General features: G+C 40.8%; 1 protein-coding gene across 21 annotated transcripts in view; it reads left to right on the top strand.

Annotated features, from left to right (window-relative positions):
* The window catches only part of MON2 (MON2 homolog, regulator of endosome-to-Golgi trafficking), a 127,967-nt gene that overhangs the window by 98,733 nt on the left and 3,314 nt on the right, over positions 1 to 25,920 (top strand). For 18 of the 21 annotated variants that reach the window (XM_059683458.1, XM_059683459.1, XM_059683461.1 and 15 more), the window contains 4 exons: positions 11,663 to 11,723; positions 12,680 to 12,803; positions 15,425 to 15,632; positions 20,772 to 20,854. In XM_059683458.1, coding sequence (XP_059539441.1) covers positions 11,663 to 11,723; positions 12,680 to 12,803; positions 15,425 to 15,632; positions 20,772 to 20,854 — 476 coding nt within the window. Of the gene's footprint in view, positions 1 to 11,662; positions 11,724 to 12,679; positions 12,804 to 15,424; positions 15,633 to 20,771; positions 20,855 to 25,920 lie in introns of those variants that run through there. The other 3 variants (XM_059683468.1, XM_059683472.1, XM_059683473.1) reach the window with 3 other exon arrangements.

A 25,920-nucleotide genomic window follows, 5' to 3' on the forward strand; every position in this document is an offset into this window, starting at 1 on the left:
ATGCTCAATGCACAGGCATGGAAATATGGAACAGACTTGATGAATCTCAGAGGGAAGCGGGGAGGAGGGAGGGCGTGAAGAGATTAACCAAAAATCTTAGATGCATACTAGAGGCCAGGTGCATGGATTCGTGCACTGGTGGGGTCCCTCGGCCTGGCCTGTGGGAATCAGGCTGAAATGGGCCTGGTGCACAGATTCGTGCCCTGGTGGCCTGGCCTGCCGAACCAGCAGTCCAGACATCCCCCAAGGGGTCCTGGATTGCGAGAGGGCACAGGCCAGACCAAGGGACCCCGCCAGTGCATGAATCCATGCACTTGGCCTCTAGTCCAGTGGTTGGCAAGCTGCAGCCTCTTGAGTGTGGCTCTTCCACAAAATACCACGTGCGGGCATGCACATACATGCCGGGGTCCAACCCCAGCAGGTCCAGGGGTTCCCAAAGGTGTAGACGGAGTCGGCGAAGAAGGAATGACACGGAGACAGTGTTCAGTTGATCAGCAGCCTAGCCAGGATCTCCAGCCAAGTTCTGGTTTCGATCTCCAGAGAGGTTCTGCTGTTTATTGTCTTGTTACATCCGTATTTATCCCAGTTGATTTTAATCCTGTCAATTTCTATTACCAAGGTTAGGGCGTTTCTTATCTCCATTCCAGGGAGTAAAGATTATGTAGCTTAAGCATGATTGTTTGTAGTGATTAACTACCCGCCTGGCACTTAGTTAAGGAGTTTCATCCCCTCCCTGACTTCAGGGAAAAATTCCTACCTGGGGAAACAACCTTTCTCAGAGAGGTGACCTTGGTTAAAACACACAGCGCTAAGGGGAGCAAACATATTAAGAACAGTATGCTATATACGCCAGGTCCCTTGAAACATATGCTGTGCAGATGTTTCTTTCCTGCAGCGACTGTGTCAAGCAGCAAGGATGGACCGGCTTCCGGCACATACAGTGCAATTGAAACTTTGTGGCCACACTCAAGGGGTTAAAGAGCCGCATGTGGCTCGTGAGCCGCAGTTTGCCAACCACTGCTCTAGTCCTATCTAATACAGAGGAAATATGCTAATTGACTGCCCCACCCTCAAAGATGGCGGCACCCACAGCCAATAAGGAGGGAATATGCTAATTGCTGCCATGCCCTCAAAGATGGCGGCGCCCATTCCCCTCAGCCCTGCCAGGGCGGCAGGTGTGTGGCAAGGCCGGGCCTGCCCCCAGGCGGGCCCGGCCGCGCTATGGGCCTGCCTCTGGAGTCCCCCAGTCCCCTCAGCCCCCCAGCCGCCCAGAGCCGCCCAAGGCTCAAGTAACCAGGGCCGGCTGAGGCACTGCCGACAGTGGTAGTAGCAGAGGTGTGATGGGGCATCGCCTTCCCCTGATCTCCGGGTCACCTCCCACCCCTGAGGGCTCCTGCACTGTGAGAGGGGGCAGGCCGGGCTGAGGGACCCCCCCCCTCCTGTGCATGAATTTTCATGCACCAGGCCTCTAGTCTGTATATAAGACTATGTGAATGCATCATAATTAAAGAACCATGGTTTTGACTTAATGAAGCCAAGAAGGTCCATTTTTTAAAACCATTTCCATTTGGCATTGCACAAAGAAAGCAATTTTAGAAAATCAGTGTTTTACCAGAATAAATATGATCAGTGGCAGTAATGATCAGCTCTTTAATATATTTAGGTTTGGCTGTTCCTAAACAATTAAAAACATAAATACAGTAGTCCCCCTTATCCACAGGGGTACATTCCAAGACTCCCTGAAACCACAGATAGTACCAACCCAATATACTATGTTTTGTCCTGTACATACATACCTAAGATAGAGTATAATTTATAAATTAGGCACATTAGGAGATTAACAATAGCTTATAAGAAAAAAGAACAATTACAATAATATACTGAAATAAAAATTAGGTGAATAAGATTTTTTAAAAGATGGTAGGTTTGGCAAAGAAAAATGGAATTTTCATTGTGTGATATTCAACTGAGGGCATAAGTTAAGGATGCTCTTTTGACCCCTCACTGAGAGTGGGATAATTGGAACACAGACTAAATATTTTGAATAAAGAATCTGCTGCTGTCCATCTAGAGCTGTACTATCCAATGCAGTAGTCACTAGCTGTGGTTAATTAAAATTTTTAACTAAGTAAAATTAAAAGTTCAGTTTAGTCTCACTAGCAAGGTTTCAAATTCTTATTGCCATATGTGACTAGTGGCTGCCATGTTGGACAGTGCAGATTATTGAACATTTCCATCCTCATAGAAAGTTCGTTTGGGCAACACTGATCTAAAATATGACATTTTACTATCAATGAACTTATGTAATAGCTGTGGATAGCCAGGTAGTCTTAAGTTTTACATCTAATTTTCCTTTTTTCCCCCCTACAATCTAATTGTCTTTTGTACTGTGATAGTGAAATCCTACGACAATGGAAAATTTTCTATTTTTATATCCTTTCATCATTTTTAAAGCCTATAGAATGATAAACATAGCATACACAGCTATGTAACCATATAAAATTATTAGCTTGTAATTATTTAAATAATGAATTTGAGGTACTTTGAGAAAAAAAAACTACATTAGTACACTGATAATGCTCAGATGAATCCACAACAGAATGATTTAACTGAAGAGATTATGTTTTCTAATGTTGTTATTTAGTAAAAAAAAATAGGTATAAACAGAAACAGTCTCATAGATACAGAGAACAAACTGATGGTTGCCAGATGGGCATGGAGTTAAGGAGCTGGTGAAAAAAGTGAAGAGATTAAGTACAAATTTACAAAATAGTCATGGGTATGTTAAGTACAGCGTAGAGCATATAGTTAATAATCTATAATAATAAAAGTGTAATATGCTAATTAGACTAGATGTCCTTCCGGACGACCTTCCGGACAAATCAGGGGCTACGAGGGAAGCCCGGGTCCTGGATGCCAGAGGGAAGCCAATGCCGGCAGCTGGGGAAAGGAAGGCCTACTCTTGCACGAATTTCGTGCATCGGGCCTCTAGTATTGTAATAACTACGAATAGTGCCAGGTGGGTAATACTAGAATTATGGGGGATCACTTTGTAAAGTATATAAATGTCTAAACACTATGCTATACACCTGAAACTAATCTATATATATATAAAAGCTTAAGCGACCATCTGACCTTTTGACCGTCTGACTGGTAGCTCTGACATGCAGTGACCACCAGGGGGCAGATGCTCCAACCAGTAGCTATGATGCGCACTGACCACCATGGGGCAGACGCCCAACATAGGAGCTGCTAAGCTGTGGTGACTTGGCAGCTGCAGTTCTCAGGTGACACACCCAGAACCAGAGAGGAGCCTGATTCCAGGGTGCGTCACCCAAGAACTACCCTCTCGCAATCCGGGACCCCTCAGGGGATGTCAGAGAGCCGGTTTCAGCCTGATCCCTGCAGGCCAGGGCAAGGGACCCCACTGGTGCATGAATCCATGCACTGGGCCTTTAGTATAAAATAATATTGAATGTCAAGTTTAATTGAAAAATTAAAAAGAAAATGCCCTGCCCAGTTTTTCTTAGTGCTTAGAGCAGTGATGGCGAACCTTTTGAGCTCGGCGTGTCAGCAATTTGAAAAACCCTAACTTAACTCTGGTGCTGTGTCACATATAGAAATTTTTTGATATTTGCAACCATAGTAAAACAAAGACTTATATTTTTGATATTTATTTTATATATTTCAATGCCATTTAACAAAGAAAAATCAACCAAAAAAATGAGTTCGCGTGTCACCTCTGACACATGTGTCATAGGTTCGCCATCACTGGCTTAGAGCATCATTTCTCAGACTGAAGAGTCTCGGGTTTGATTGCCAGTTAAGGGCACATACCTGGGTTGCTGGTTCAATCCCCATCCCTAATCCCGGTGAGGGCATGTGGGAAGCAACCAATCAATATGTCTCGTTCACATCATCCTCTCTCTCTCTCTCTCTCTCTCTCTCTCTCTCTTGTTCTTTCCTCCCCTCTCTAAAAATCAATGGAAAAAATATTTTTGGGTGAGGATTAACTAACTAAATAAATAATTAAAAGTTGTAGAGTGTAGAAGGGTTAACTTAGATTTTTCCCTGTAAAAGCTTCTCTGATATTTCAGAATTCAAACTGACATATGATTCTAATTTCTGTTTTTGAAAATGGTCAGACTTTGTTTTGCTTTCTTATGTATTTTTCACTTCTAGAAATTTTATTGATACCAATGCAAACATATTCTTTGTATTTGCAGGAAACAAATTATGTTTTTATCTTTAAAATAACACTGAAAATTTGAATTCCTTTGTGGATTCATTGCCCAAATCTTGATGTTAATTTATATAAAACGGGTAGATTTATAAATTTAAATTTTTCCCCTTTTCCTCTATCTGTCTATGTATGCATGTTGCCTTAATAATAAACTGAATAAGCTTTTTTTTTTTAATTGAAGTAACATTGGTAAATGGTAACATTGGTACATTATGTAAATTTCAGATGTACAACATTACAATTTGTTATCTATAAATAACATGTTCACCACCAAAAGTAGAGTTTCCACCTGTCAGTATACATTTGACCCTTAGTAACCATTTTGCCTCCCCCTCCACCTTCTTTCCCCTCTGATAACCACCAATCTGTTGTCCTTATCTTTGAGTTTGTTTTTGTTTGTTGTTTCTTCTTTTTCTTTACATTCTATATGAGTGAAATCATACAATTTTCTATCTGACTTACTTTACTTAGCATAGTACTCTCAAGTCCATCTGTGTCGTAAAAGGCAATATTTCATCTTTTTTATGGCCAAGTAGTATTCAGGTGTGTGTGTGTGTTTGTGCATGCGCACGTACCAAATCTTTAGTCATCTGTTGATGAACAGTTTATTTAGGTATCTGTTCTATAGTAAATAACGCTGCAATAAACATGGGGGTACATATATATTTTTGAATTTGTGTTTTCATGATCTTTTTTAATAGATATTTTTATTGATTTCAGAGAGGAAGGGAGAGAGATAGAGAGATAGAAACATCAATGATGAGAGAGAATCATTGATCAGCTACCTCCTGCATGCCCCACACTGGGGATCAAGCCCACAACTCACGCATGTGCCCTGACTGGGAATTGAACCATGACCTCCTGGTTCAATCATTGAGCCACACCAGCTGGGCAGTATTCTTCAGACAAATAAATACCTACAAGTGGAATAGCTGGATCATATGGTAGTTCTATTCCTAATTTCTTTTAGGAACCTCCATTACTGTTTTCCATAGTGATTGCACCAATATACAATCCCAGTATCCTATATAATAAAGCGGTAATATGCAAATTGACCATCACACCCTTGCACAAGATGGCTGCCCCGATGTGGTCAAAAGATGGCGGCCACAAGATGTGGTCAAAAGATGAGCCACAGGGGAAGGCAGTTGTAGGCGATCAGGCCAGCCAGGAGGGCAGTTAGGGGTGACCAGACCAGCAGGGGAAGGCAGTTGGGGGCGACTGGGCCAGCAGGGAAGCAGTTAGGCATCGATCAGGCTGGCAGGAGAGTGGTTAGGGCAGCCGTGGGCAAACTACGGCCCGTGGGCCGGATCCGGCCCGTTTGAAATGAATAAAACTAAAAAAAAAAAGACCATACCCTTTTATGTAATGTTTACTTTGAATTTATATTAATTCACATAAACACTCCATCCATGCTTTTGTTCTGGCCCTCCAGTCCAGTTTAAGAACCCATTGTGGCCCTCGAGTCAAAAAGTTTGCCTACCCCTGGGTTAGGGCGTGATCAAGCTGGGAGGCAGAAGCGGTTAGGGGCAATCAGGCAGGCAGGCAGGCAAGCGGTTGGGAGCCAGCAGTCCCGGATTGTGAGAGGGATATCTGAGGGGTCCCAGATTGGAGAGGGTGCAGACTGGGCTGAGGGACATCCGTGCCCCCACCCCCCACCCCCAGTGCATGAATTTCGTGCACTGGGCCTCTAGTCAAGGTATAAGTGTTCCCTTTTCTCCACATCCTCTCTAGCACTTATTTCTTATCTTTTTGATAATAGCTATTTTAACAAATATGAGGTGATATCTCATTGTGGTTTTGATTTATATTTCCCTAATAATTAGTGATATTGTACATCTTTTCATATACATGTTGGCCATTTCTATGTCTTTCTTGGAAAAATGTCTGTTCAGATCCTCTGCTCATTTTTTTTAATCAGCTTGTTTTTTTGTTGTTGAGTTGTTTGAGTTCATGATATATTTTGCATATTAACCCCTTATCAGAAATATCAATTGAAAATATCTTCTTCCATTTAGTTGTTTGCTCTTTTGTTTTGTTGATGTTTTCCTTTGCTGTGCAGAGGCTTTTAGTTTGTAGTTTTATTTGTTTATTTTTGTTTTTGTTACCCTTGCTATTGAGGTCAAATCCACAAAAATGTTGCTAGCTGATGTCCAGGAGCTTAGCACCCATGTTGTATTCTATGTAGCATATATTTTCAGGTCTTACATCAGTCTTTCATCCATTTTGAGTCAATTTTTGTGTATGATATAAGACATTTTCATTCTTTTACATGTGGTTGTCCAGTTTTCCCAACACTATTTTATGAAGAGACTTTCCTTTCTTCATTGTATGTTCTTGGCTCCGTTGTTGTAATTTAGCTGTCTGTATATGTGTTTATTTCTGGGCTCTCAATTCTGTTCCATTGGTCTATATGTCTGTTTTTCTGTCAATACCATGCTGTTTTGATTACTATTGCTTTGTAGACTAATTTGAAAACAAGAGTGTGATACTTCTGGCTTAGTTCTTTTTACTCAGGATTGTTTTGGCTATTTAGAGTCTTTTGTAGGTCCATACAAATTTGAGGATGTTTGTGTTCTATATCTGCGAAAAATGCCATGGAGATTTTGATAGGGATTTCATTGCGTCTGTAGATTGCTTTGGGTAATATGGGCATTTTTTTAATACATATTTTTATTGATTTTTCACAGAGAGGAAGGGAGAGGGATAGAGAGTTAGAAACATCGATGAGAGACATCGATCAGCTGCCTCCTACACACTCCCCAGTGGAGATGTGCCCACAACCAAGGTACATGCCCTTGACCGGAATCGAACCTGGGACCCTTGAGTCCACAGGCCGATGCTCTATCCACTGAGCCAAACTGGTTAGGGCAATATGGGCATTTTAACATTGTTAATTCTTCCAATTCCTGAGCATGGGATATCTTTCCATTTTTTATGTCTTCAATATTTTTCATTAATATCTTTTATTTTCAGGGTACAGGACTTTCACCTCCTTTGTTAAATAATATTCTTTGGTATTTTATTCTTTTTGTTGCAATTGTGAGATTCTTGATTTCTCTTTCTGATAGTTTGCTAGTGTATAGAAACACAACAGATTTTTACATATTGATTTTGTACCCCACAACTTTACTATATTCATTTACTATTCCTCATAGTTTTCGGTGTAGTCTTTAGGATTTTCTATATAAAATCATGGCATCCACAAATAGTTTTACTTCTTCTTTTCCAATTTGGATGCCTTTTATTTCTTTTACTAGGGGCCCGGTGCACGAAATTCGTGCACGGGGTGTGTGTGTGTGGGGGGGGAGTGTCCCTCAGCCCAGCCTGCCCCCCCTCACATACTGGGAGCCCTCAGGCATTGACCCCCATCACCTCCAATCGCAGGATCTGCCCCTTGCCCAGGCCTGACGCCTCTGGCCTAGGCGTCCGGCCCGGGCAGCGGGGACCCTCAGCTGCAGCGGCCCCACGATCGTGGGCTTCGCTTTAGGCCCAGGCAAGGGACCCCAGCTCCTGGGGCTGCCAGCTTCAACCGTGCCCAGCTCCCATCGCTGGCTCCACCCCTACTTCCTGCTATCACTGGCCAGGGCGGAAAAGGCACCTGATTCCCCAGGGCCGCCTTTGCCCTGCCCCCCAGCTCTTAGCTCGCCCCTGGGTTTCCGATCACTGTCAGTGGCAGGGGGCTTCTTCCTGCTTTCCTTTTCGCCTCCCTGCATTGTGCCTACATATGCAAATTAACCGCCATCTTGTTGGCAGTTAACTGCCAATCTTAGTTGGCAGTTAATTTGCATATAGCCCTGATTAGCCAATGAAAAGGGTAGCTCGTACGCCAATTACCATTTTTCTCTTTTATTAGTGTAGATAGTTTTCGGTGTAGTCTTTAGGATTTTCTATATAAAATCATGGCATCCACAAATAGTTTTACTTCTTCTTTTCCAATTTGGATGCCTTTTATTTCTTTTATTGCCTAACTAGAGGCCCAGTGCACGAATTGGTGCATGGGTGGGTTCCGGCCGACCTGCCCCCGATCGTGAGTGGGGCCAGCTGGGGGGAGGGGCCATGGGCGGTTGGCCGGCCTGCCCCACCCCCTGGCCAAACTCCCAGTCTAGGGGACAATTTGCATATTAGCCTTTTATTATATAGGATTGCTCTAGCTAGGCTCTTCAATACTGTTTTGAACAAAAGTGGCAAGAGTGGGCATCTTCGTCCTATTCTTGATCTTAAAGAAAAAGCTTTCAGTTTTTCACCATTGCTATGATGTTAGCTCTAGGTTTGCCATATCTAACCTTTATTATGTTAAGGTACTTTACTTATACATTTTATTGAAAGTTTTTTTTGATAAATGGATGTTGAATCGTGTAAGATGTTTTTTCTACATCTAATGAAATGATCATATGATTTTTATCCTTCATTTTGTTAATGTGGTGTGTCATGTTGATTGATTTGCAGATATTGTACCATCCCTGCTTCTCTTGGAATAACTTGAACTTGATCATGGTGTGACATTTTTCTTCTAATAGCGTATTATCTTCATTTGCCTATACAAGTTTTGTTCCTTTCCTCCTTCCTTTTTATGTTTTTCTTGTCACAAATTATCCCTTTTTATAATGTATATTCACTATCGAATTGAAGTAGCTATTGTTATTTTTAATCCTCTTTTTCCCTTTAACCTTCATGCTATAATTGTCTAACACTCTAGTCTGTGATAGAGTTAGAATTTTCTGATTCTATCACCTTACTCAAAGTTTTGTATACTTCTGTGTTTTTTTTATTTACAGTAGAACAGCTCCCTTCAACATTTCTTACAAGCCAAGGATGTGGTGAACTCCTTCAGTATTTTCTTTGTTGTTTTTGGTTTTTTTTGTCTGAGAAAGTCCTCATTTCTTCTTCATATCTGAAAGATAACTTGGCTGGTTATATGGTTGTTTGGCAGTTTTTATCTTTCACTGTTTTGAGTATGTCATTCCATTCTCTGACCTGTAAAGTTTCTGCTGAGAAATATGATGAGAGCCTGAAGGGGGTTACTTTATAAGTTATTGTCTTTTCTTCCTTGAATGCTTTAAGAATTCTTATTTTTATCATTGACTTTAGACAGTTTTAATATAACGTGTCTTGGAGACAAGAGGCTGTGTGCACAAAATTTGTGAACTGGGGAGGGGGGTGTCCCTCAGCCCAGCCTGCACCCTCTCCAATCTGGGACCCCTCGGGGGATGTCCACAGGGATCGAGCCTAAACCGGCAGTCGGACATCCCTCTCACAACCTGGGGCTGCTGGGTCCCAACAGCTTGCCTATCTGCCTGCCTGATTGCCCCTAACCACTTCTGCCTGCCAGCCTGAACGTCCCCTAACCACTCCCCTGCCAGCCTGATCGATGCCTAACTGCTCCCCTGCCGGCCCAGTCGCCCCCAATTGCCTCCCCTGCTGGCCTGGTTGCCCCTAACTGCCCTCCCCTGTCAGCCTGGTCACCCCTAACTGCCTTCTCCTACCAGCCAGGTTGCCCCTAACTGCCCTCCCCTACCAGCCAGGTTGCCCCTAACTGCCCTCCCCTGCCAACCTGGTCTCCCCTAACTGCCCTCCCCTGCAGGCCTGGTTCCCCCCAACTGCCCTCCCCTGCAGGCCTGGTTCCCCCCAACTGCCCTCCCTTTCCTGCAGGTTCGGTTGCCCCCAACTGCCCTCCCCTGCCAGCCTGGTCGCTCCTAGCTGCCCTTCCCTGCAGGCCTGGTCACCCCCAACTGCCCTCTCCTGTTGGCCTGGTTGCCTACAACTTCCCTCCCTGCCGGCCATCTTGTGCCCACATGGGGGCGTCCATCTTGTACAAGGGTGTGATGGTCAATTTGCATATTACATCTTTATTATATAGGATAATTAGATGTTCTATTAGCTTCTTGTGCTTGTATGTCCAGTTCCTTCCCCCAAATTAAGTTCTTATCTATTAAATGGCTCTCTGTTCCCTACTCCTTCACTTCTTCTGGGATACCCATTATCCTATGTTGCCCATTCTAACAGACTCGGATAGCTTTTGTAGAGTTCTTTCATTTTTTACAAATCTTGGTTCTCTTCCACTTGAATTATTTATAAATTTCTTCAAGCTCACTAATTTTCTCTTTCATATAGTCTGTTCTACTTCCAGTGCTTTGTAATGCATTCTTCATCTTATTTATTGAGTTCTTTAGCACTAGAATTTCTATTTTGTTCTTTTTTACTTTATTATTTTTAATATATTTTTATTGAGTTCAGAAAGGAAGGGTGGGGGAGAGAGAAAGAGACATCATTGATAAGAGAGAATCATTGATCGGCTGCCTCCTGCATGCCCCACACTGATTGAGCCTGCAACCCGGGCATATCCCCTTGACTGGAATTGAACCTGTGACACTCGCAGGCTGATGCTCTATCCACTGAGCAAAACCGGCTAGGGCTAGGTGTGTGTATTTTAATACCTGTAAAAGGTAAACCAAATAATACCATATATAGCAAAAATAGCCCTAAATACAAAATAATATACTATACCCCTAAACCTAAACATGATAATACTGTTTTTACATTTAAAATATAAAATAGAATAATTTAGGCTCAAATATCAAATAAGTCTAGGTTTGAATTGTGGCCTTTATTTATAGTGTGTTTTTTGTCATATTACTAGCCATTCTAAGCTTCAGTTTCCTCTTCTGTCAGTTACATGATAATATTACTACATGTGGTTACTGTGGGAACATAGGAGATAATACAAATAAAGCTGTTAGTACAGTGTAGAGCTCCCTAGTTTTAGCTGTCATTATTATAATAATCATTACCATCCTATTCTCAGCTATTTTTGAGTAATTAATATTTTATTCCATAAGATTAATATCATTTTACTGCTCATTCTTAATAAGAGCCACAGGATCTAGAATTCACCTTGGTTCTCTCAGAACTATCCATTTCTTCTGATCTTGCTGGAATAATGTTCTGCTTTAGAAAGTCTGAATCAATCCTCCTCTTTTCAGATGTTGTCTATCCTTTATTGTAAAGATCTTTAATATATTGGATTTGTTACAAATTAATGATTAATGGAGAGTCTCTGAGTGAATAATACAACAACTTGACCAAGGCTTTCTTAAGGAAATTCCAGTATTGTCACAGTGGTAATTTTTGCTGTAGCCACAGATGATAATATCTTTACTTTTCCTTGTTTTTACAATCCTAATACTGAAAGTAGTGTAGTTCTATAGATTTTATTTAGTTCAGGATTGGGCCAAGTATTTTTGTAGCTGGAATTTTATGTTTGTAACTAATCGTTTATACTAATGACTTTAATTAAAAATACTGTTCTTTTAAATAAATGGTAATGTCCCAACCTGGGTGAAAATAAAATTTTTTCCATTTGTATTTTCAGAGAATATTTTACCTTTAAAAATCAAGTGTTTTGTTTTATTTTTTTAGCATACCTCCGGATAACCTTTCTATTCAAGAATTTCAAAGAAATGAAAGTATTGATGTTGAGGTGAGGAAGCTATTTAAAACATTTGTCTGTAACTATTTGTGCAAACCACATTGTAGAAATGTTAAAACTGTAAAATTGCTCAAAAAAATAAAGTGAAGTAATAGATTAAACTTAAACCAAGAGCATGAAAACTCTCAAAGAGGTTAATGGTTAAATTTAAAGCATTGAAAATTTTTAAATGACTTTCTTATATTTGTTAGCTTTGCACTGAGTGCATGTTTTCTACTTAGGTGTGTCCATTTAATAATTTTAAGAACAGTTTATTCAGTAAAATTCATTTGTCAGCAAGTATTTACTACAGTTTAATGAACAAATCAGATGTTTGTAGTTGAAATTGATCAATGAGTTGCTTAGATTTCTCTTATTTTTAACCATCCATAGATGACCTTTAGCATTCTTAAATGAGTTTTAAAGAATATATTTTGTTGAATATAAATGGAGTTCAAAGTAGTAGTTTTTGGTTGTGTGTGTGTGTGTGTGTGTGTGTGTGTGTGTGTGTGTGTTATTCTTTAAATAGGATAGGGAACTTTTAAGTAAATAAAATCAAATACTTTAAAGTGTACATAAAAAGCATAAGCATCATCAGATAGATACAAAATACTGCCTTTTGTCCAGTTACTATATTAAAAGTCTTGTAAGCTTTTCTTTAAAAATTTCTTCAAAAGGCAAAAATAGTATATGATATATTAGAAGTAAGATCAACATTTAGTAAAATTGTTGCATAGTAAACAGTTTATAGTATTGACTACTTTGTGATAAAGTTATTTACTAAGACGGGGGAAGCTGACTAGTTATCCTTTATATTAACCTTAAAATGTTTGTGTACTTCTATTAAAGGAGATTCTTTACGTGCTTTTTTTTTTTACATAAAATTTAAATCTTACATTACAAATTGTCATTTGAGTCAATCTTCTTCAAGAAAAACAATGCATTTGAATTTGCCTCTATTGTTTTAGGTAGTTCAGCTTATCAGCACTGAGATACTACCTTATGCCAATTTTATTCCTAAGGAATTTGTTGGTCAGATAATGACCATGCTTAATAAGGGCTCAATACATTCTCAATCATCTTCATTTACAGGTATGTTATTTCAGTTATTTTTTAAAATATTAATAAGTATTGAAATATTTTTGAAGAAGCTTAATGTAAAAATGTTAACTCCTATGATTGTGGTAAATGTAAATGAGTAAGGTAATTTTTATGAATGTGATTTAGAGCTTTAAGCTTTACGAGGGGGAAATGTGGTAAATATTCTGTGAATTATATGCAATGAATTAATTGCAAAACACTTAAGGAATCCACTTAAGATTTTCAGGCTGACACGTTTCCAGTTTTGTGAAGTCATGGATTATTGGGAGGTAATAAGTGTATATTCTGCCACTTAGTAGTTGGCTAACTTTTCTAAGTTTGAGTTTTGTCATCTGTAAAATGAAGATATTAATACCAACCTCTCTGGACTATAAATTTCAGAGTTAGCCCATTAAAAAAATAGATACCTTGACATTAAAGAAACTAACATTTAGTGAATACTACTTACTATGTATAGGGTTTTATGCCAGAATATTAATCCCGCTTCTCACAATATTTCTGTGAGGACAAGTTCCATCATATTATAGAAAGGAAAATGGGTTTTAAAAGCTTGAAAAAAATTGCCCACAATCTTAAGGCTGGTGGCCAAAATTCATTCTTAAAAAGAACTACATGCTCCTTTTGATTATATCATGCTGCCTTACTGGGAGATGATATATAAGTTGCCTTTTGCTGTTATTTCTCTTCTAAACCTGTGCTTAAATGTTAAATGTAACAGTGGCATCATTTTTTCTGTGAGATGATTAAAAAATAGTAAAAATGTGCCATGAATATCTATCCTTAATCCCCAGAATTTACCAGAGCCATAACTAACTTCTACTAAGCTGAACACTTTAAAGAGCATATATGTATGCAGCTTGACCACTAGATGTCTCTCATGTTGCTTACTTCACAAACCAGTTTTTTTGTCCTAGCCCAGACAGTTTTAAAAACTGATCTGTTCATACACATGAGAACCTCAGAGAAAAAATCTTAAAGTTCACTTATCTTAATGTGATCACTTTTATTATTGAGTGCATAAAAATTGTAGATACATTTTTATAAAAGACACATTAAGAACAATCTTTATAATCACTAGATACAAATATACTAGGCTAAATATGGACTACTGAGTTGCAATGTATGCTTTTTTAGTAGTTTTCTCATGATATCTCTTGCCGTTTATACTATTTTTAAAAATTCTTTTTTATTTTTATTGATTTCAGAGAGAGGAAGGGAAAGGGAGAGCAAGATAAAACATCAGTGATAAGAGAAAATCATTGGTCGGCTGCCTCCTGCACACCCCTTACTGGGGATTGAACCTGCAACCCAGGCATGTGCCCTGACTGGGAATTGAAGTGGTTCTCAACCTTCCTAATGCCGCGACCCTTTAATACAGTTCCTCATGTTGGGGTGACTCCAACCATAAAATTATTTTCGCTGCTACTTTATAACTGTAATTTTACTACTATTATGAATCGTAATGTAAATATCTGATATGCAGGATGTATTTTCAGAGGTCGCGACCCACAGGTTGAGAACCGCTTTTCATGGGTTGAAGCTTAGTCACTGAGCCATACCAGCTGGGTCCATTTATACTATTAAATGTATCTGATAAGGTACATGGACATTCTTCCAATGACTGCCATAGGAAACAGACTTCTCAGCTTTGCCCTTGAGTATTCCTTAAACACATATACTGCTCTTTCTGGCTAAATAAGACCAATCTGTAAACACAGAGGATCCACTGATCGTTTTTGGTCTTCTGCTCTTAAGTATGATCTGACAGGCAAAGCTCACAGACATTTGAGGAAATTCTTCAACATGAAAGAGAAAGACCAAAACAAATGAAGAGGGTCAAAAGAAACTGGGAGGAAAGAGGTAATGCGGAGTCATAGAAAACATTTTTTTAAAAGAAAAGCACAATTATTGTAATTAGGATCTCAGAGAGATAAGTGCTTTTACATCCATGAAACAAGAAAAATGTTATTAAAAGGGAACAATTAGAACATTAAAAGAGGCCATAGAAACTAAAATGTTGTGGCTGAAATAACAAGTTCAATGAAGGGTTGGAAGAAAAATTAATGAAATAACCTAAAAAGTATAGCAAAGACAAAAAAGAAGAAATAAATAAAATGAATAAAGAGGCCTAACATCTGACAATTGGTCTTCCATAAAGAGAACAGAGAAAAGCTAGGAGAGAAAATTCTCAATCAATTTGAAATAAATCTCCAGATTAAAAATGGTCATTCAAGACCCAGAACAGTGAAAGAAAAAGGACCCACAGTAAAGCATGTCATCATGAAATATCAAAACATTCAGTAATAAAGAGAAGTTCCTAAAAGATTTCAGAAAGAAAAGTAAAAAGTTCCACCTAAAAGAGTTGTATGAAAATGACACATGGGAGCCTGGGCCGGTGTGTTCAGTGGTTAGAGCATCAGCCCAAGCACCGCATGTTCTCAGGTTTGATTCCCAGTCAAGGGTACGTGGGTTTTCTCCCCTGGCCCAGTTGGGGTGTGTGCAGGAGGCAACCAATCAATGTGCCTCTCCCACATTCAGGGGAAAAATCATATATATAAATTTGCTAAGAGTTGTATTTGACCTTTTATTAACCATCAAAAATTATTTTACAGAAGCAGAGATTGATATTCGTTTGAGAGAAGAATTTTCTAAAATGTGTTTTGAAACATTGCTCCAGTTTTCCTTCAGTAATAAAGTCACAACGCCTCAAGAAGGCTACATCTCACGAATGGCACTCTCAGTGCTTTTAAAGAGGTCTCAAGATGTACTACATCGCTATATAGAGGATGAAAGATTAAGTGGTAAATGCCCTCTTCCAAGGTATATATTTTATTAAAGAAGGAAATATGCTATTATAGTTATTCATAATTAAAAATAAACCTCTGAAAATTGTTTTCATAAGTGATCTGAACTTCACCTGAGGCTGTTTATAATTTGATGTTTTCCATACAATCTAAATGTTCATAAGTTTTGCTGCTGATATACTAACGTTTTATTAAGGGACACTTTTTCAGTACCAACTTACCTTTATGAATTTGAAAAACAAAATTGAATTCTGAAAGTTTTTTTTCTTCTAAAGGATTTCTGAATAAGGGCTTATAAATCTACATGAGCACATGATTGTAGATCTCTCTGGAGAGAAAATAATAAATTATGCTCTTACTTTGGTTTATAGTTATTTCTAGGTTTCTCTGTAAGTCAGCTAGCCATATCTTAGATCTTCTTTTATCTAATTTGCTTATTTAAGTCCTTGTACCTAAACTGATTTATTTCTCATTTAGCCATACTATTATAGTGGAGGGGTCTCGGGCTTTCTGTTAAGCTCGGGCTAATCAAAGTCGGAGTATATGATCAAAAGTCATAAAAAAAAATGCATTCATAAATTAGGGCTGTATTGCCAGTCTACTTTTTGATGGGGAAGTTAGAATTTAAGGCAAAGCAAATGAAGTAAGTAAAATAATATTGGAAGATGAAGTTATTAAAGTTAGGAAAGAGGAAATGTGGGTCCCATTTCCTAAGGTAGTATTAGAGAGGTAAATCACTAGCTCTAAATCTTTGTGCAAATTCTTATTTACTTATAATAAATTTTTGGAGTTAGAAATTACCTGTCAAAAGATACAGACATTTTAGAAGCTTTTCATATGTATTACAAATTGCCTACCAGAGATTTCTACCAATTTACATTCTCTGAGGAGTATATGAATGTCCTTTTCTTCAATGTTTAGCATTTTAGAATTATTTGCCAGTTTATTATTTATTTTCTTTTTCAAATTTGATGAATGAAAAAGTCATATAGTGATTTGCTATACTATTTTTTAATTATCAATTCTTCTTAGCCATTGTATTTCTTTTAGGATTCACTGTATTTTTAATTTATAGGGCATAAAAATTATACCTCCCCATATTCAGATTTATATAGCTATGCCCTTTATATACAACTAGAGGCCCAGTGCACAAATTTGTGCATGGTGGGGTCCTTTGGCCTGGCCAGCAATTGGGGCAGATTGAGGTTGGCCGGCTGCGGGGAGGGACCACGGGAGATGGTCAGCTACAGGAGGTTGCCAGCTGTGGGAGGTTGGCTGTGGGAGCGCACTGACCACCAGGGGGCAGCTCCTGCATTGAGGGTCTGCCCCCTGGTGGTCAGTGCTCATCATAGTGACCATTCTACTGGTCGTTTGGTCGCTTAGGCTTTTATATATATAGACTAGTGGCCCAGTGCATGAAATTCGTGCGGGGGGGGGGGGTGGTGGTCCCTCAGCCCAGCCTGTACTCTCTCCAATCGGGGACCCTTTCGGGGATGTCCGACTGCCGGTTTAGGCCCAATCCCTGTAGGATCCCTGTAGGATTGGGCCTAAACCGGCAGTCGGACATCCCTCTCACAATCTGGGACCACTGACTCCTAACGGCTCACCTGCCTGCCTGCCTGATTGCCCCTAACTCCTCTGCCTGCCTGCCTGATATAGCCCCTAACCTCTCTGCCTGCCTGCCCTGATCACCCCTAACTGCCCTCCCCTGCCAATCTGATCTTGCCCCCAACTGCTCTCCCCTTCCGGCCTGATCTTGCCTCCAACTGCCTCTGCCTGCCTGATCGCCCCTAACTTCCCTCCCCTGCCAGCCTGGTTGCCCCTAATGGCCCTCTCTGCCTCGACCCCCACCACCATGGCTTTGTCCGGAAAGAAGTTGGATGTCCAAAAGATGGCCGGTCAACCCAGTCTAATTAGCATATTACCCTTTTATTAGTATAGATAGATTATATAGGATAGGATTGCTTAAATGGGGAGGGGAAGGCCTTTTTCATCAGGAGGAGATGCTCTTAGCAGACAAAAATACATAAGCCCTATATCTGGACTAATAGCCAGCCATATGCACTGTACTGCCAAACCAATCATTAAAAAATTGAACTGCTTTCTTACACCTTACACCAAACAGCTGTTGCCCTTTAAAGCCCTCCTTAGGTTCCACCTTCGCAGTTCATCCAGATTAGGTTCTGATTGGACAGTTTCTATGCCAGTCAGTGTCAAAAGCTCCGCCTCCTAGGCAGCCATTGGCTCATCACAGTTCACCCAGAATTGGTTCTGATTGATGGGTTTCTGTGCCAGTCAGTGTCAAAAGCTCCACTTCCTAGGCAGCCATTGGCTCCTCCCACTTCACCCAGATTTGGTTCTTATTGGTCAGTTTCTATGCCTGTCAACGTCTCTGGGCCTATCTCCATGCCTGATCAGAGAGGCGGGGCTGCTGACAAAGCCCAGAGAGAAAGAGAGATGCAATGGCTAATCAACAGCTGCCATAGAGGCTGCAGATCAGACCCAGCCTCTCGCTCCGGACCTGATCTGCAGCCCCCTCGGCAGTCAGTTGCTGGGTCGCCACACCTGCAGCAGCGGCAGTCATCATGGCAACCCAGCACTGACCACAGGACTGATTTCCAGTCAGTTGTGCCTTCGGTTGTTACAGTCCCTGGGTTTTTATATATTAGGACTAGAGGCCCGGCGCACAAAAATTTGTGCACTCGGGGGGAAGGGGGGGTCCTTCAGCCTGGCCTGTGCCCTCTTGCAGCCTGGGACCCCCCGGGAGATAACAACCTGCTGGCTTAGGCCTGCTCCCGGGTGGCAGAGGGCAGGCCCAATCCCTAGGTGCAGCCCCTGGTCGGGCTCAGAGCAGGGCCGATTGGGGAGTTGGGGCGCCGCCCCCTGTCATGCACAGAGCAGGGCAGATTGGGAGGTTGCGATGCCACCCTCAGTCACGCTCAGGGTAGGGCTGATTGGGGGGTTGGGGCACCGCCCCCTGTCACGCTCAAGGTAGGGTCGATGGGGAGGTTGCGGCGCCACCCCCTGTCACACACAGAGCAGGGCCGATCAGGGGGTTGGGGAGCTCCCCCCTGTCATGCACAGAGCAGGGCCGATCAGGGGGTTGAGGAACTCCCCCCTGTCACTCACAGAGTAGGGCCGATAGGGGAGTTGGGGCACCACCCCCTGTCACACTCAGGGCAGAGCGGATCAGGGGGTTGGGGCACCGCCCTCTATCACCCACAGAGCAGGGCCGATCAGGGGGTTGGGGCGCCGCCACTATCACGCTCAGGGCAGGGCCGATGGGGAGGTTAAGGCTCTACCCCGTCACACCCAGAGCAGAGCCTGTGGGGGGGGCTGGGGGGGGGGGTTGGGGCACCGCACCCTGTCACACACAGAGCAGGGCCGATCAGGGGGTTGAGGCGCCGCACCCTGTCACACACAGAGCCGCAGGGCGATCCGTGGGTTGGAGAGCTCCCCCCTATCAGGCACAGAGCAGGGCTGATCAGGGGGTTTGGGCGCCTTCCCGTGTCACGAACAGAGCAGGGTGGATAGGGAGGTTGTGGCCCCGCCCCCTGTCACAGAGCCGCAGGGCGATCAGGTGGTTTGGGTGCTGCCCCCTGTCATGCTGATCCTGGTGCCGGGAGGCCTCGCGGTTCTGCTGATCCCGGTGCTGGGAGGCATATTACCCTTTTACTATATAGGATAGAGGCCTGGTGCATGGGTGGGGCTCTCTGGTTTGCTCTGAAGGGTGTCCTGGATCAGGGTGGGGGTCTCCACTGGGGTGCCTGGCCAGCCTGGGTGAGGAGATGATGGCTGTTTGTAGCTGGTCACACACCCTTCAGGGTGGGGGTCCCCACTGGGGTGCCTGGCCAGTCTGGGTGAGGGGCTGAGGGCTGTTTTCAGGCCGACTAAAGCTCCCAACTTCTCCTTGTTTTCTTTTTTTTTTATTATTCTGGGCCTGCTTTAGCTCTGGCTCCAGCTCTGAGATCCCGGGCTCGCTGAAAGCAGGTTTCTGGGGTTTTGTTTAGCTTCTATATTTGTTACAGTGTTTCTTAAACTGCAAGCTCAGAGGTCCGGCAAGGCAGGCTGGGAACGTTGGAGTCCTCCGTCACTGAAGCAAGCAAGCCTCATGTTAGTTTCAAGCTGCCTGGCTGCCGGCCGCCATCTTGGCTGGCAGTTAATTTGCATATCTCGCTGATTAGCCAATGGGAAGGGTAGCGGTCATACGCCAATTACCATGTTTCTCTTTTATTAGATTGGATAGCATTCCAAAGACAGGTATTAGTAACATGTTTATAGTCATCATTGAAATTGATTCATCAAAATTGATCTCTGAAATACTTTGGAGAGCAGTAATAAATCTGCTTTGCTTGGACTGTTTTTATTTATTAGATTGCAACCTTATTTGGTTTCAAAATTAACTTGCCCTTCATTTTTAAATATTTTGTGTTTATTCTATTACTTTCCAATTGAATATTAGTTACATATTAGGAAAATCTTTTCTGTGGAATGAAAACACAGACTCACACCTGGAATCGGGTAGGGGTGCTGTTTATACTATAGCAGAGCTTTATTTCATAGGGAGAAAGAAGGGATGCAAGCTACTCTTGTTGATCCTTTGCTGCAAGTTCATTCTTTATTGCTGATGTCTCCAAATAGTGCCATCTTAGGACTGATTTTGAGCATGTTATTTGTTGTATTGGAATGTTAACTATGCATTATTGTAATTTTAAACTTACTTTTAACAGTGTGATAAAATATGTGCTAGGAGGTAATAGTAGTCTATATTTCCATTTAATCTTTGGCAAATCCTTTCTAGTACTAATTAGTTAAAATAAATACACCTTTCACAGAGAAGTTTTAAAAGCACATATTATAAAATGTTTTAATTTTAAGTAGTTACATGAAATTGCTTACAAATAAATTTAGATTTGCACGAGTAGATTGCCTCTCCCCCTTTTTTAAATTGATAACTAATGGTAAGAACTATATATCTTACTAGAGGCCCGGTGCACGAAAATTCATGCACTTTGGGGGGTCCCTCCGCCCAGCCTGCGCACTCTTGCAGTCCAGGACCGCTCACAGGATGTCTGACTGATGGCTTAAACACAGTAAAAAACACACATGCATATATTAAAATCTTAATAGAAATAATTTCTCATTTCTTTTTTAGGCAACAAGTAACAGAAATCATATTTGTTTTAAAAGCAGTTAGTACTCTCATTGATTCACTTAAGAAAACTCAGCCTGAGAATGGTAAGTGCTTAGAAACTCAGTTATTCTAAACTCATAACGTTTATCTTCTATTTGTAATGTACTTTTGTATTATTATTAAGTTAACTGAATTTTAGGAACATAACAGCTATTAGACTTTCTTTTCTCTGGTCTTTATGACAGTTAAGCATCAGCCCATTAAGATGTCAATTAAGTAAAAATTTATTCTTAATGTTTTGTCTTCATGTTAAAACAACTATTTGGCTGACTTTTTTTTTTTTTTTTTAAGTAAATTGGTCTGAATTCAGGGTGTTGTATGGGCAATTCATATTTTGTGTATTTTTAATATAGAACATCATTGACTTTTTCTGGTATGGGGAAGCTTCTTCATTTGTACTGATTTACTGTAGATATATCAACTGTATAAATAACTATGAATCATTTTTATAGTCCTTTCTCATTTATTTTCCCTTTCTGTTACTTATTCCTGTCCAATCTGTTCTTCACATTATGGCCAGAAATGACTTTTCCAAAAATATATTCAACCATTTATTTTCCCATCCTTGTAAAACAAAACAAAAAAATCTTTTGTACTTATTATCTACCAAGTGTGTCAAGAGTACTGTCTGACTATTCTATTCATGCTTGATTTCCCACTAGACCTCATACACCCTACTCTCCCACCAAATTAAAATGCTATCTACCCAAGTATTTCCAACCCTTTGCTTATTTCATTCTCCTGCCTACATCCATCTAATTCAAATACCACTCCTCTTTTAAGCCTGTTTTTAATCCTTAAAGGTAAATGATTTATTTTTCTTGTTGAATTCCTAGCTCTTTTATGTGTACCTTTGCATTAAAGTACCCTATTTGTGTTATAGTTGTACATGTACATGACTCACTCCCCTTAAATTGTAAAGTTCTTAAGAGGCTTTTTGGGCCTTGTTTTGTTCTATTTTGAATCCTCTACAGTAGTGGTCTTAACCTTCTTAATGCCGTGACCCTTTAATACAGTTCCTCATGTTGTGGTGACCCCCAATTTTATTGTTACAATTGAACATAATTAAAGCATAGTGATTAATCACAAAACAATATGTAATTATACATGTGTTTTCCGATGGTCTTAGGCGACCCCTGTGAAAGGGTCATTAGACCCCCAAAGGGGTCGCGACCCACAGGTTTGAGAACTGCTGCTCTACAGCATTGTTACTCAAAGTCTGGTTTGTTGGACCAGCCACTGCTCTTAAGAGTTTGTTACTAATCCAGGACAAGGTAAAGAGCTGGCACCAGAATATAAGTCAATTGTGTCACTAAACACACTCTCATTCAGCTGACATTTTTTTATGCAACTAGACTTTGTTAAATAAGGAAGTGTATTGGTTTACATTCTGGCACCTTAGATGACTGGCACTTTAAACAGCATTTCTTTTACTAACCAAGAAAAAAGGAGGTCCCTAATAAATAATTCATAGAATATTTGTTCCTTTCAGTTATTATATAATTAAAATAAATACATTTTTTTTGTTTTTAAATCTACTTATTGGTACTTGGGCCTAAAAAGGGTGAGTACTATGTGAACTCTTAAGAGTCAATAATAGACTTATGTTTATTCAATCCAAAGGGAGATGTGGAATTTTGGGGAAAAATCCTGGAGCAATGTCTTAAATTTATCTCAAGTTCAAATTTAAGTTTTTATAAAAAGAAATATTCTGGCTAATTTTTCGGAGGGGGAAACCATGCATTGATTTTTCTAGAAGTCAGTCAGTAAAATCTTTATTAGATCATAGGATAGAATTAGATACTTAAAAATATATTATACTTAAGACATAAACAGGAAATTCTCTGTTTCCCATGTTACTGCTATAGATATATTACATATAACCAGTATATTTCAATGTATAGTATTTGCATTCTTTTGTATGCTCTTTAGACAGCTATCAATAATTTAATGGGAATTTGTTTAAAGAAAGAAAGGGGAAGGAAGACTCAGCAACCTTTAAAAAAAAAACCAAAAAAAAACACAAAGCCAATGGGCCGTAGATAGGGCAGTATAATTATTAATGTTAAAAATTGTTTAAGATAGTTGGAATTATGCCTCTAGGCATATGAAGTGAAGTTTAATTTAAATGTAACCATAAATGATGATTATTATATTATAACATATTAAAAAGGTATGATAAGCTTCATTAAGAAACAGAAAAAAAGAAGATAACTTAGAAAAAGCCAGGCTTTCTCAGCAGAAATATGTTGGACTGCTCATGGCCAGTTCAAAATTAATTCAGAAGGATGGCTACACGGTTTGGAACCGATGTATACTTTACATGTGTTTAGCACATTGGTTATTTGTTATAGGGTTTTCTAGTAGGAGAGGAGGCATTTATTGGACTTATTTTTAGTTTGATATAATTTTATTTTTATCATTTACCTTGATCTTTATTTAAAAATTTGAGCTGGTAGTAAACATACACACATGGTTCAAATGTACAAAAAGATTATACAGTGTGGGGCAAAAGTAGGTTTATAGTTGTTTATACGGAACATAGTGCAATAAATAATAACACAAGAATAAACTCTGCTTCTGGTACTTACAACTGTAAGTTTACTTTTGCCCCACCCTGTATATAAAGGGAAAAGTTTTAAGATCTTTCCCCTGTTCTATGTCTACCCAGTTCTTACCTCACCATAGGCATTCACTTTTATTAGTTTTTTAATCCTTCCACAAATTTATGTAAATACAAAATATTTACTTCACTATGCCCCCAGTTTTTAGCACAAATGAATGTGTATCATATTATTATCTACTGTTCTGGACACTTTCTGCCCCCACTTTATAAAATACCATGAAGAATCTTTCATATCAATACATATAGCTTTTTCTTTTTTTTGATAGTTAAGTCCAAAGTGTTCACCAATATCTGTGGTGAGTTTTTAAAAAATATTTTAATTTAAGAAATTTGAGTAGCTTTCCCTGAGTTTAAGATGTTATCTTAAATAATATATTTTTGTATTTTCCTGTAATAAACAGGGCAATCTAAGTAAGTTTCAATATATGCAACCTTGTTCCCTCCAAATTTTTTTAAAATATATATATTTTATTGATTTTTTACAGAGAGGAAGGGAGAGGGATAGAGAGAAACATCGATGAGAGAGAAACATCAATCAGCTGCCTCCTGCACACTCCCTACTGGGTATGTGCCTGCAACCAAGGTACATGCCCTTGACCAGAATCGAACCTGGGACTCTTCAATCCACAGGCCAGCGCTCTGTCCACTGAGCCAAACCAGTCAGGCTCCAAATTTTTATCTGAGTAAAATACAAATAAAATTTATCATCTTAACCATTACTAAGTATATGTATAGTTCAGTATTATTAAATACTAGAGGCCTTGTGCACAGATTCGTGCATGGGTGGGGTCCGGCTAGCCTGCCCAGATCAGGGTGGGGGAGGCTGGTCAGGGGTGGGGCCAGCCAGGGGGAGAGGCCGTGGGCAGTTCACTGGCTGGCCCCATCCCCTAGTCGAACTTCCAGTTGAGGGGACAATTTGCATATTAGGCTTTTATTATATAGGATATTCATAATATTGTGCAACTATCATCACCATCCATCTCCATAACTTTTCATCTTGTAACTGACACTTTATACTCCTTAAACAGTAACTCCCCATTCACTATTCTTCCCAGCCCCTGGCAACAATAAGCCTACTTTATGTCTCAATGACTTTACTCTGAATAGCTCATATAAGTTGAATTACACAGTATTTGTCTTTTTGTGACTCGCTTATTTCACTTAGCATAATGTCATCAAGGTTCATCCATATTATCTATATATATAAAAAGCCAGCGACCAGAACACTGTAATGATCAGAACGACTGGTCGCTGTGATACCCACTGTGGCCAGCAAACCAGCCAGATCAGGGGGTGGGCCAGCCGGCCAACCTCCCATAGTCCCTCACCCCAGCCGACCCCGCCCCTGATTGCCCCCCCCACCCCAATAGGGAATGGGGCCGGCCAGCCAACCTCCTGCAGCCCCTCCCCCCAGTCAGCCTCACCCCAGATGGGCCCCCACCACCCTGGTTGGCCCAGAGCCCCTTCCCCCAGCAGGCCACGCCCCAGATTGGCCCCCCCACCCCAATCAGGGGCAGGGCAGGTTGGCCAACCACCTGTGGCCCCTCCCGTTGGCCGGCCCTGCCCCCATCAGCTCCGTGGCCCCTCCCCCCAGCCAGCTCTGCCCCTCACACCAATTGGGGATGGGGCTGGCCGGCCAACCTCCCACAGCCCCTCCCCAGCTACTGGCCCCCAATCAGGCCCCCTAATTGGGGGTGGGGCTCACTGGCCAATCACCTGTAGCCCCTACCCCCAGCTGGCCTGGCCCCAATCAGGTCCCGATCAGGGCCGGGCCAGCTGACCAACCTCCTGTCTCCTCCTCACAACAGGCCCAGCTCCCATCCGCCTTGATTGGGGCTGGGCCGGCTGGACCCCACCCATGCACAAATTTGTGCACTAGGCGTCTAGTAGTATATAGTAAACGCTTGATTTTGTGGACCTCAATTTAACAGACTTCAGATTTAATGGACAAAATTCCTGGTCCGTATGTCATGTGAAAATTAACACCCTGTTAATTTTAAAATGCTTTTAACCAAGATTTGTTTATAATTAAATTAAGAAGTTATTCTTTGTTGTTATAAATTCACTGTTATTTTCAACAAATTTTAACCAATAGAGCATATGTTGGAAAAAACACTAGTAATTTCACCGCCATATATAAATATTACATATCTGTAACTATATTCTATTTTAAATCCAATAGTGACTGTTTGTAAACAATGTTCTTTGAATGATTAACACATGATCACAAAGCATCTCATTTGGTAATTGGTTCTGCTGAATGGCATGACTTTCTGCAGTAGTTCTTTAAAAATATATTTTCATTGATTTCAGAGAGGAAGGGAGAGGGAGAGAGAGAGAGAAACATCAGTGATGAGAGAGAATCATTGATCTGCTGTCTCCTGCACGTCCCCTACTGGGGTTTGAGTCTGCAACCTGGACATATGCCCTTGACTGGAATTGAACCCGGCACCCTTCAGTCGCAGGCCAACGCTGTATCCACTG

Source organism: Myotis daubentonii, chromosome 2, assembly GCF_963259705.1.
Source record: "Myotis daubentonii chromosome 2, mMyoDau2.1, whole genome shotgun sequence".
NCBI lineage: Eukaryota > Metazoa > Chordata > Mammalia > Chiroptera > Vespertilionidae > Myotis > Myotis daubentonii.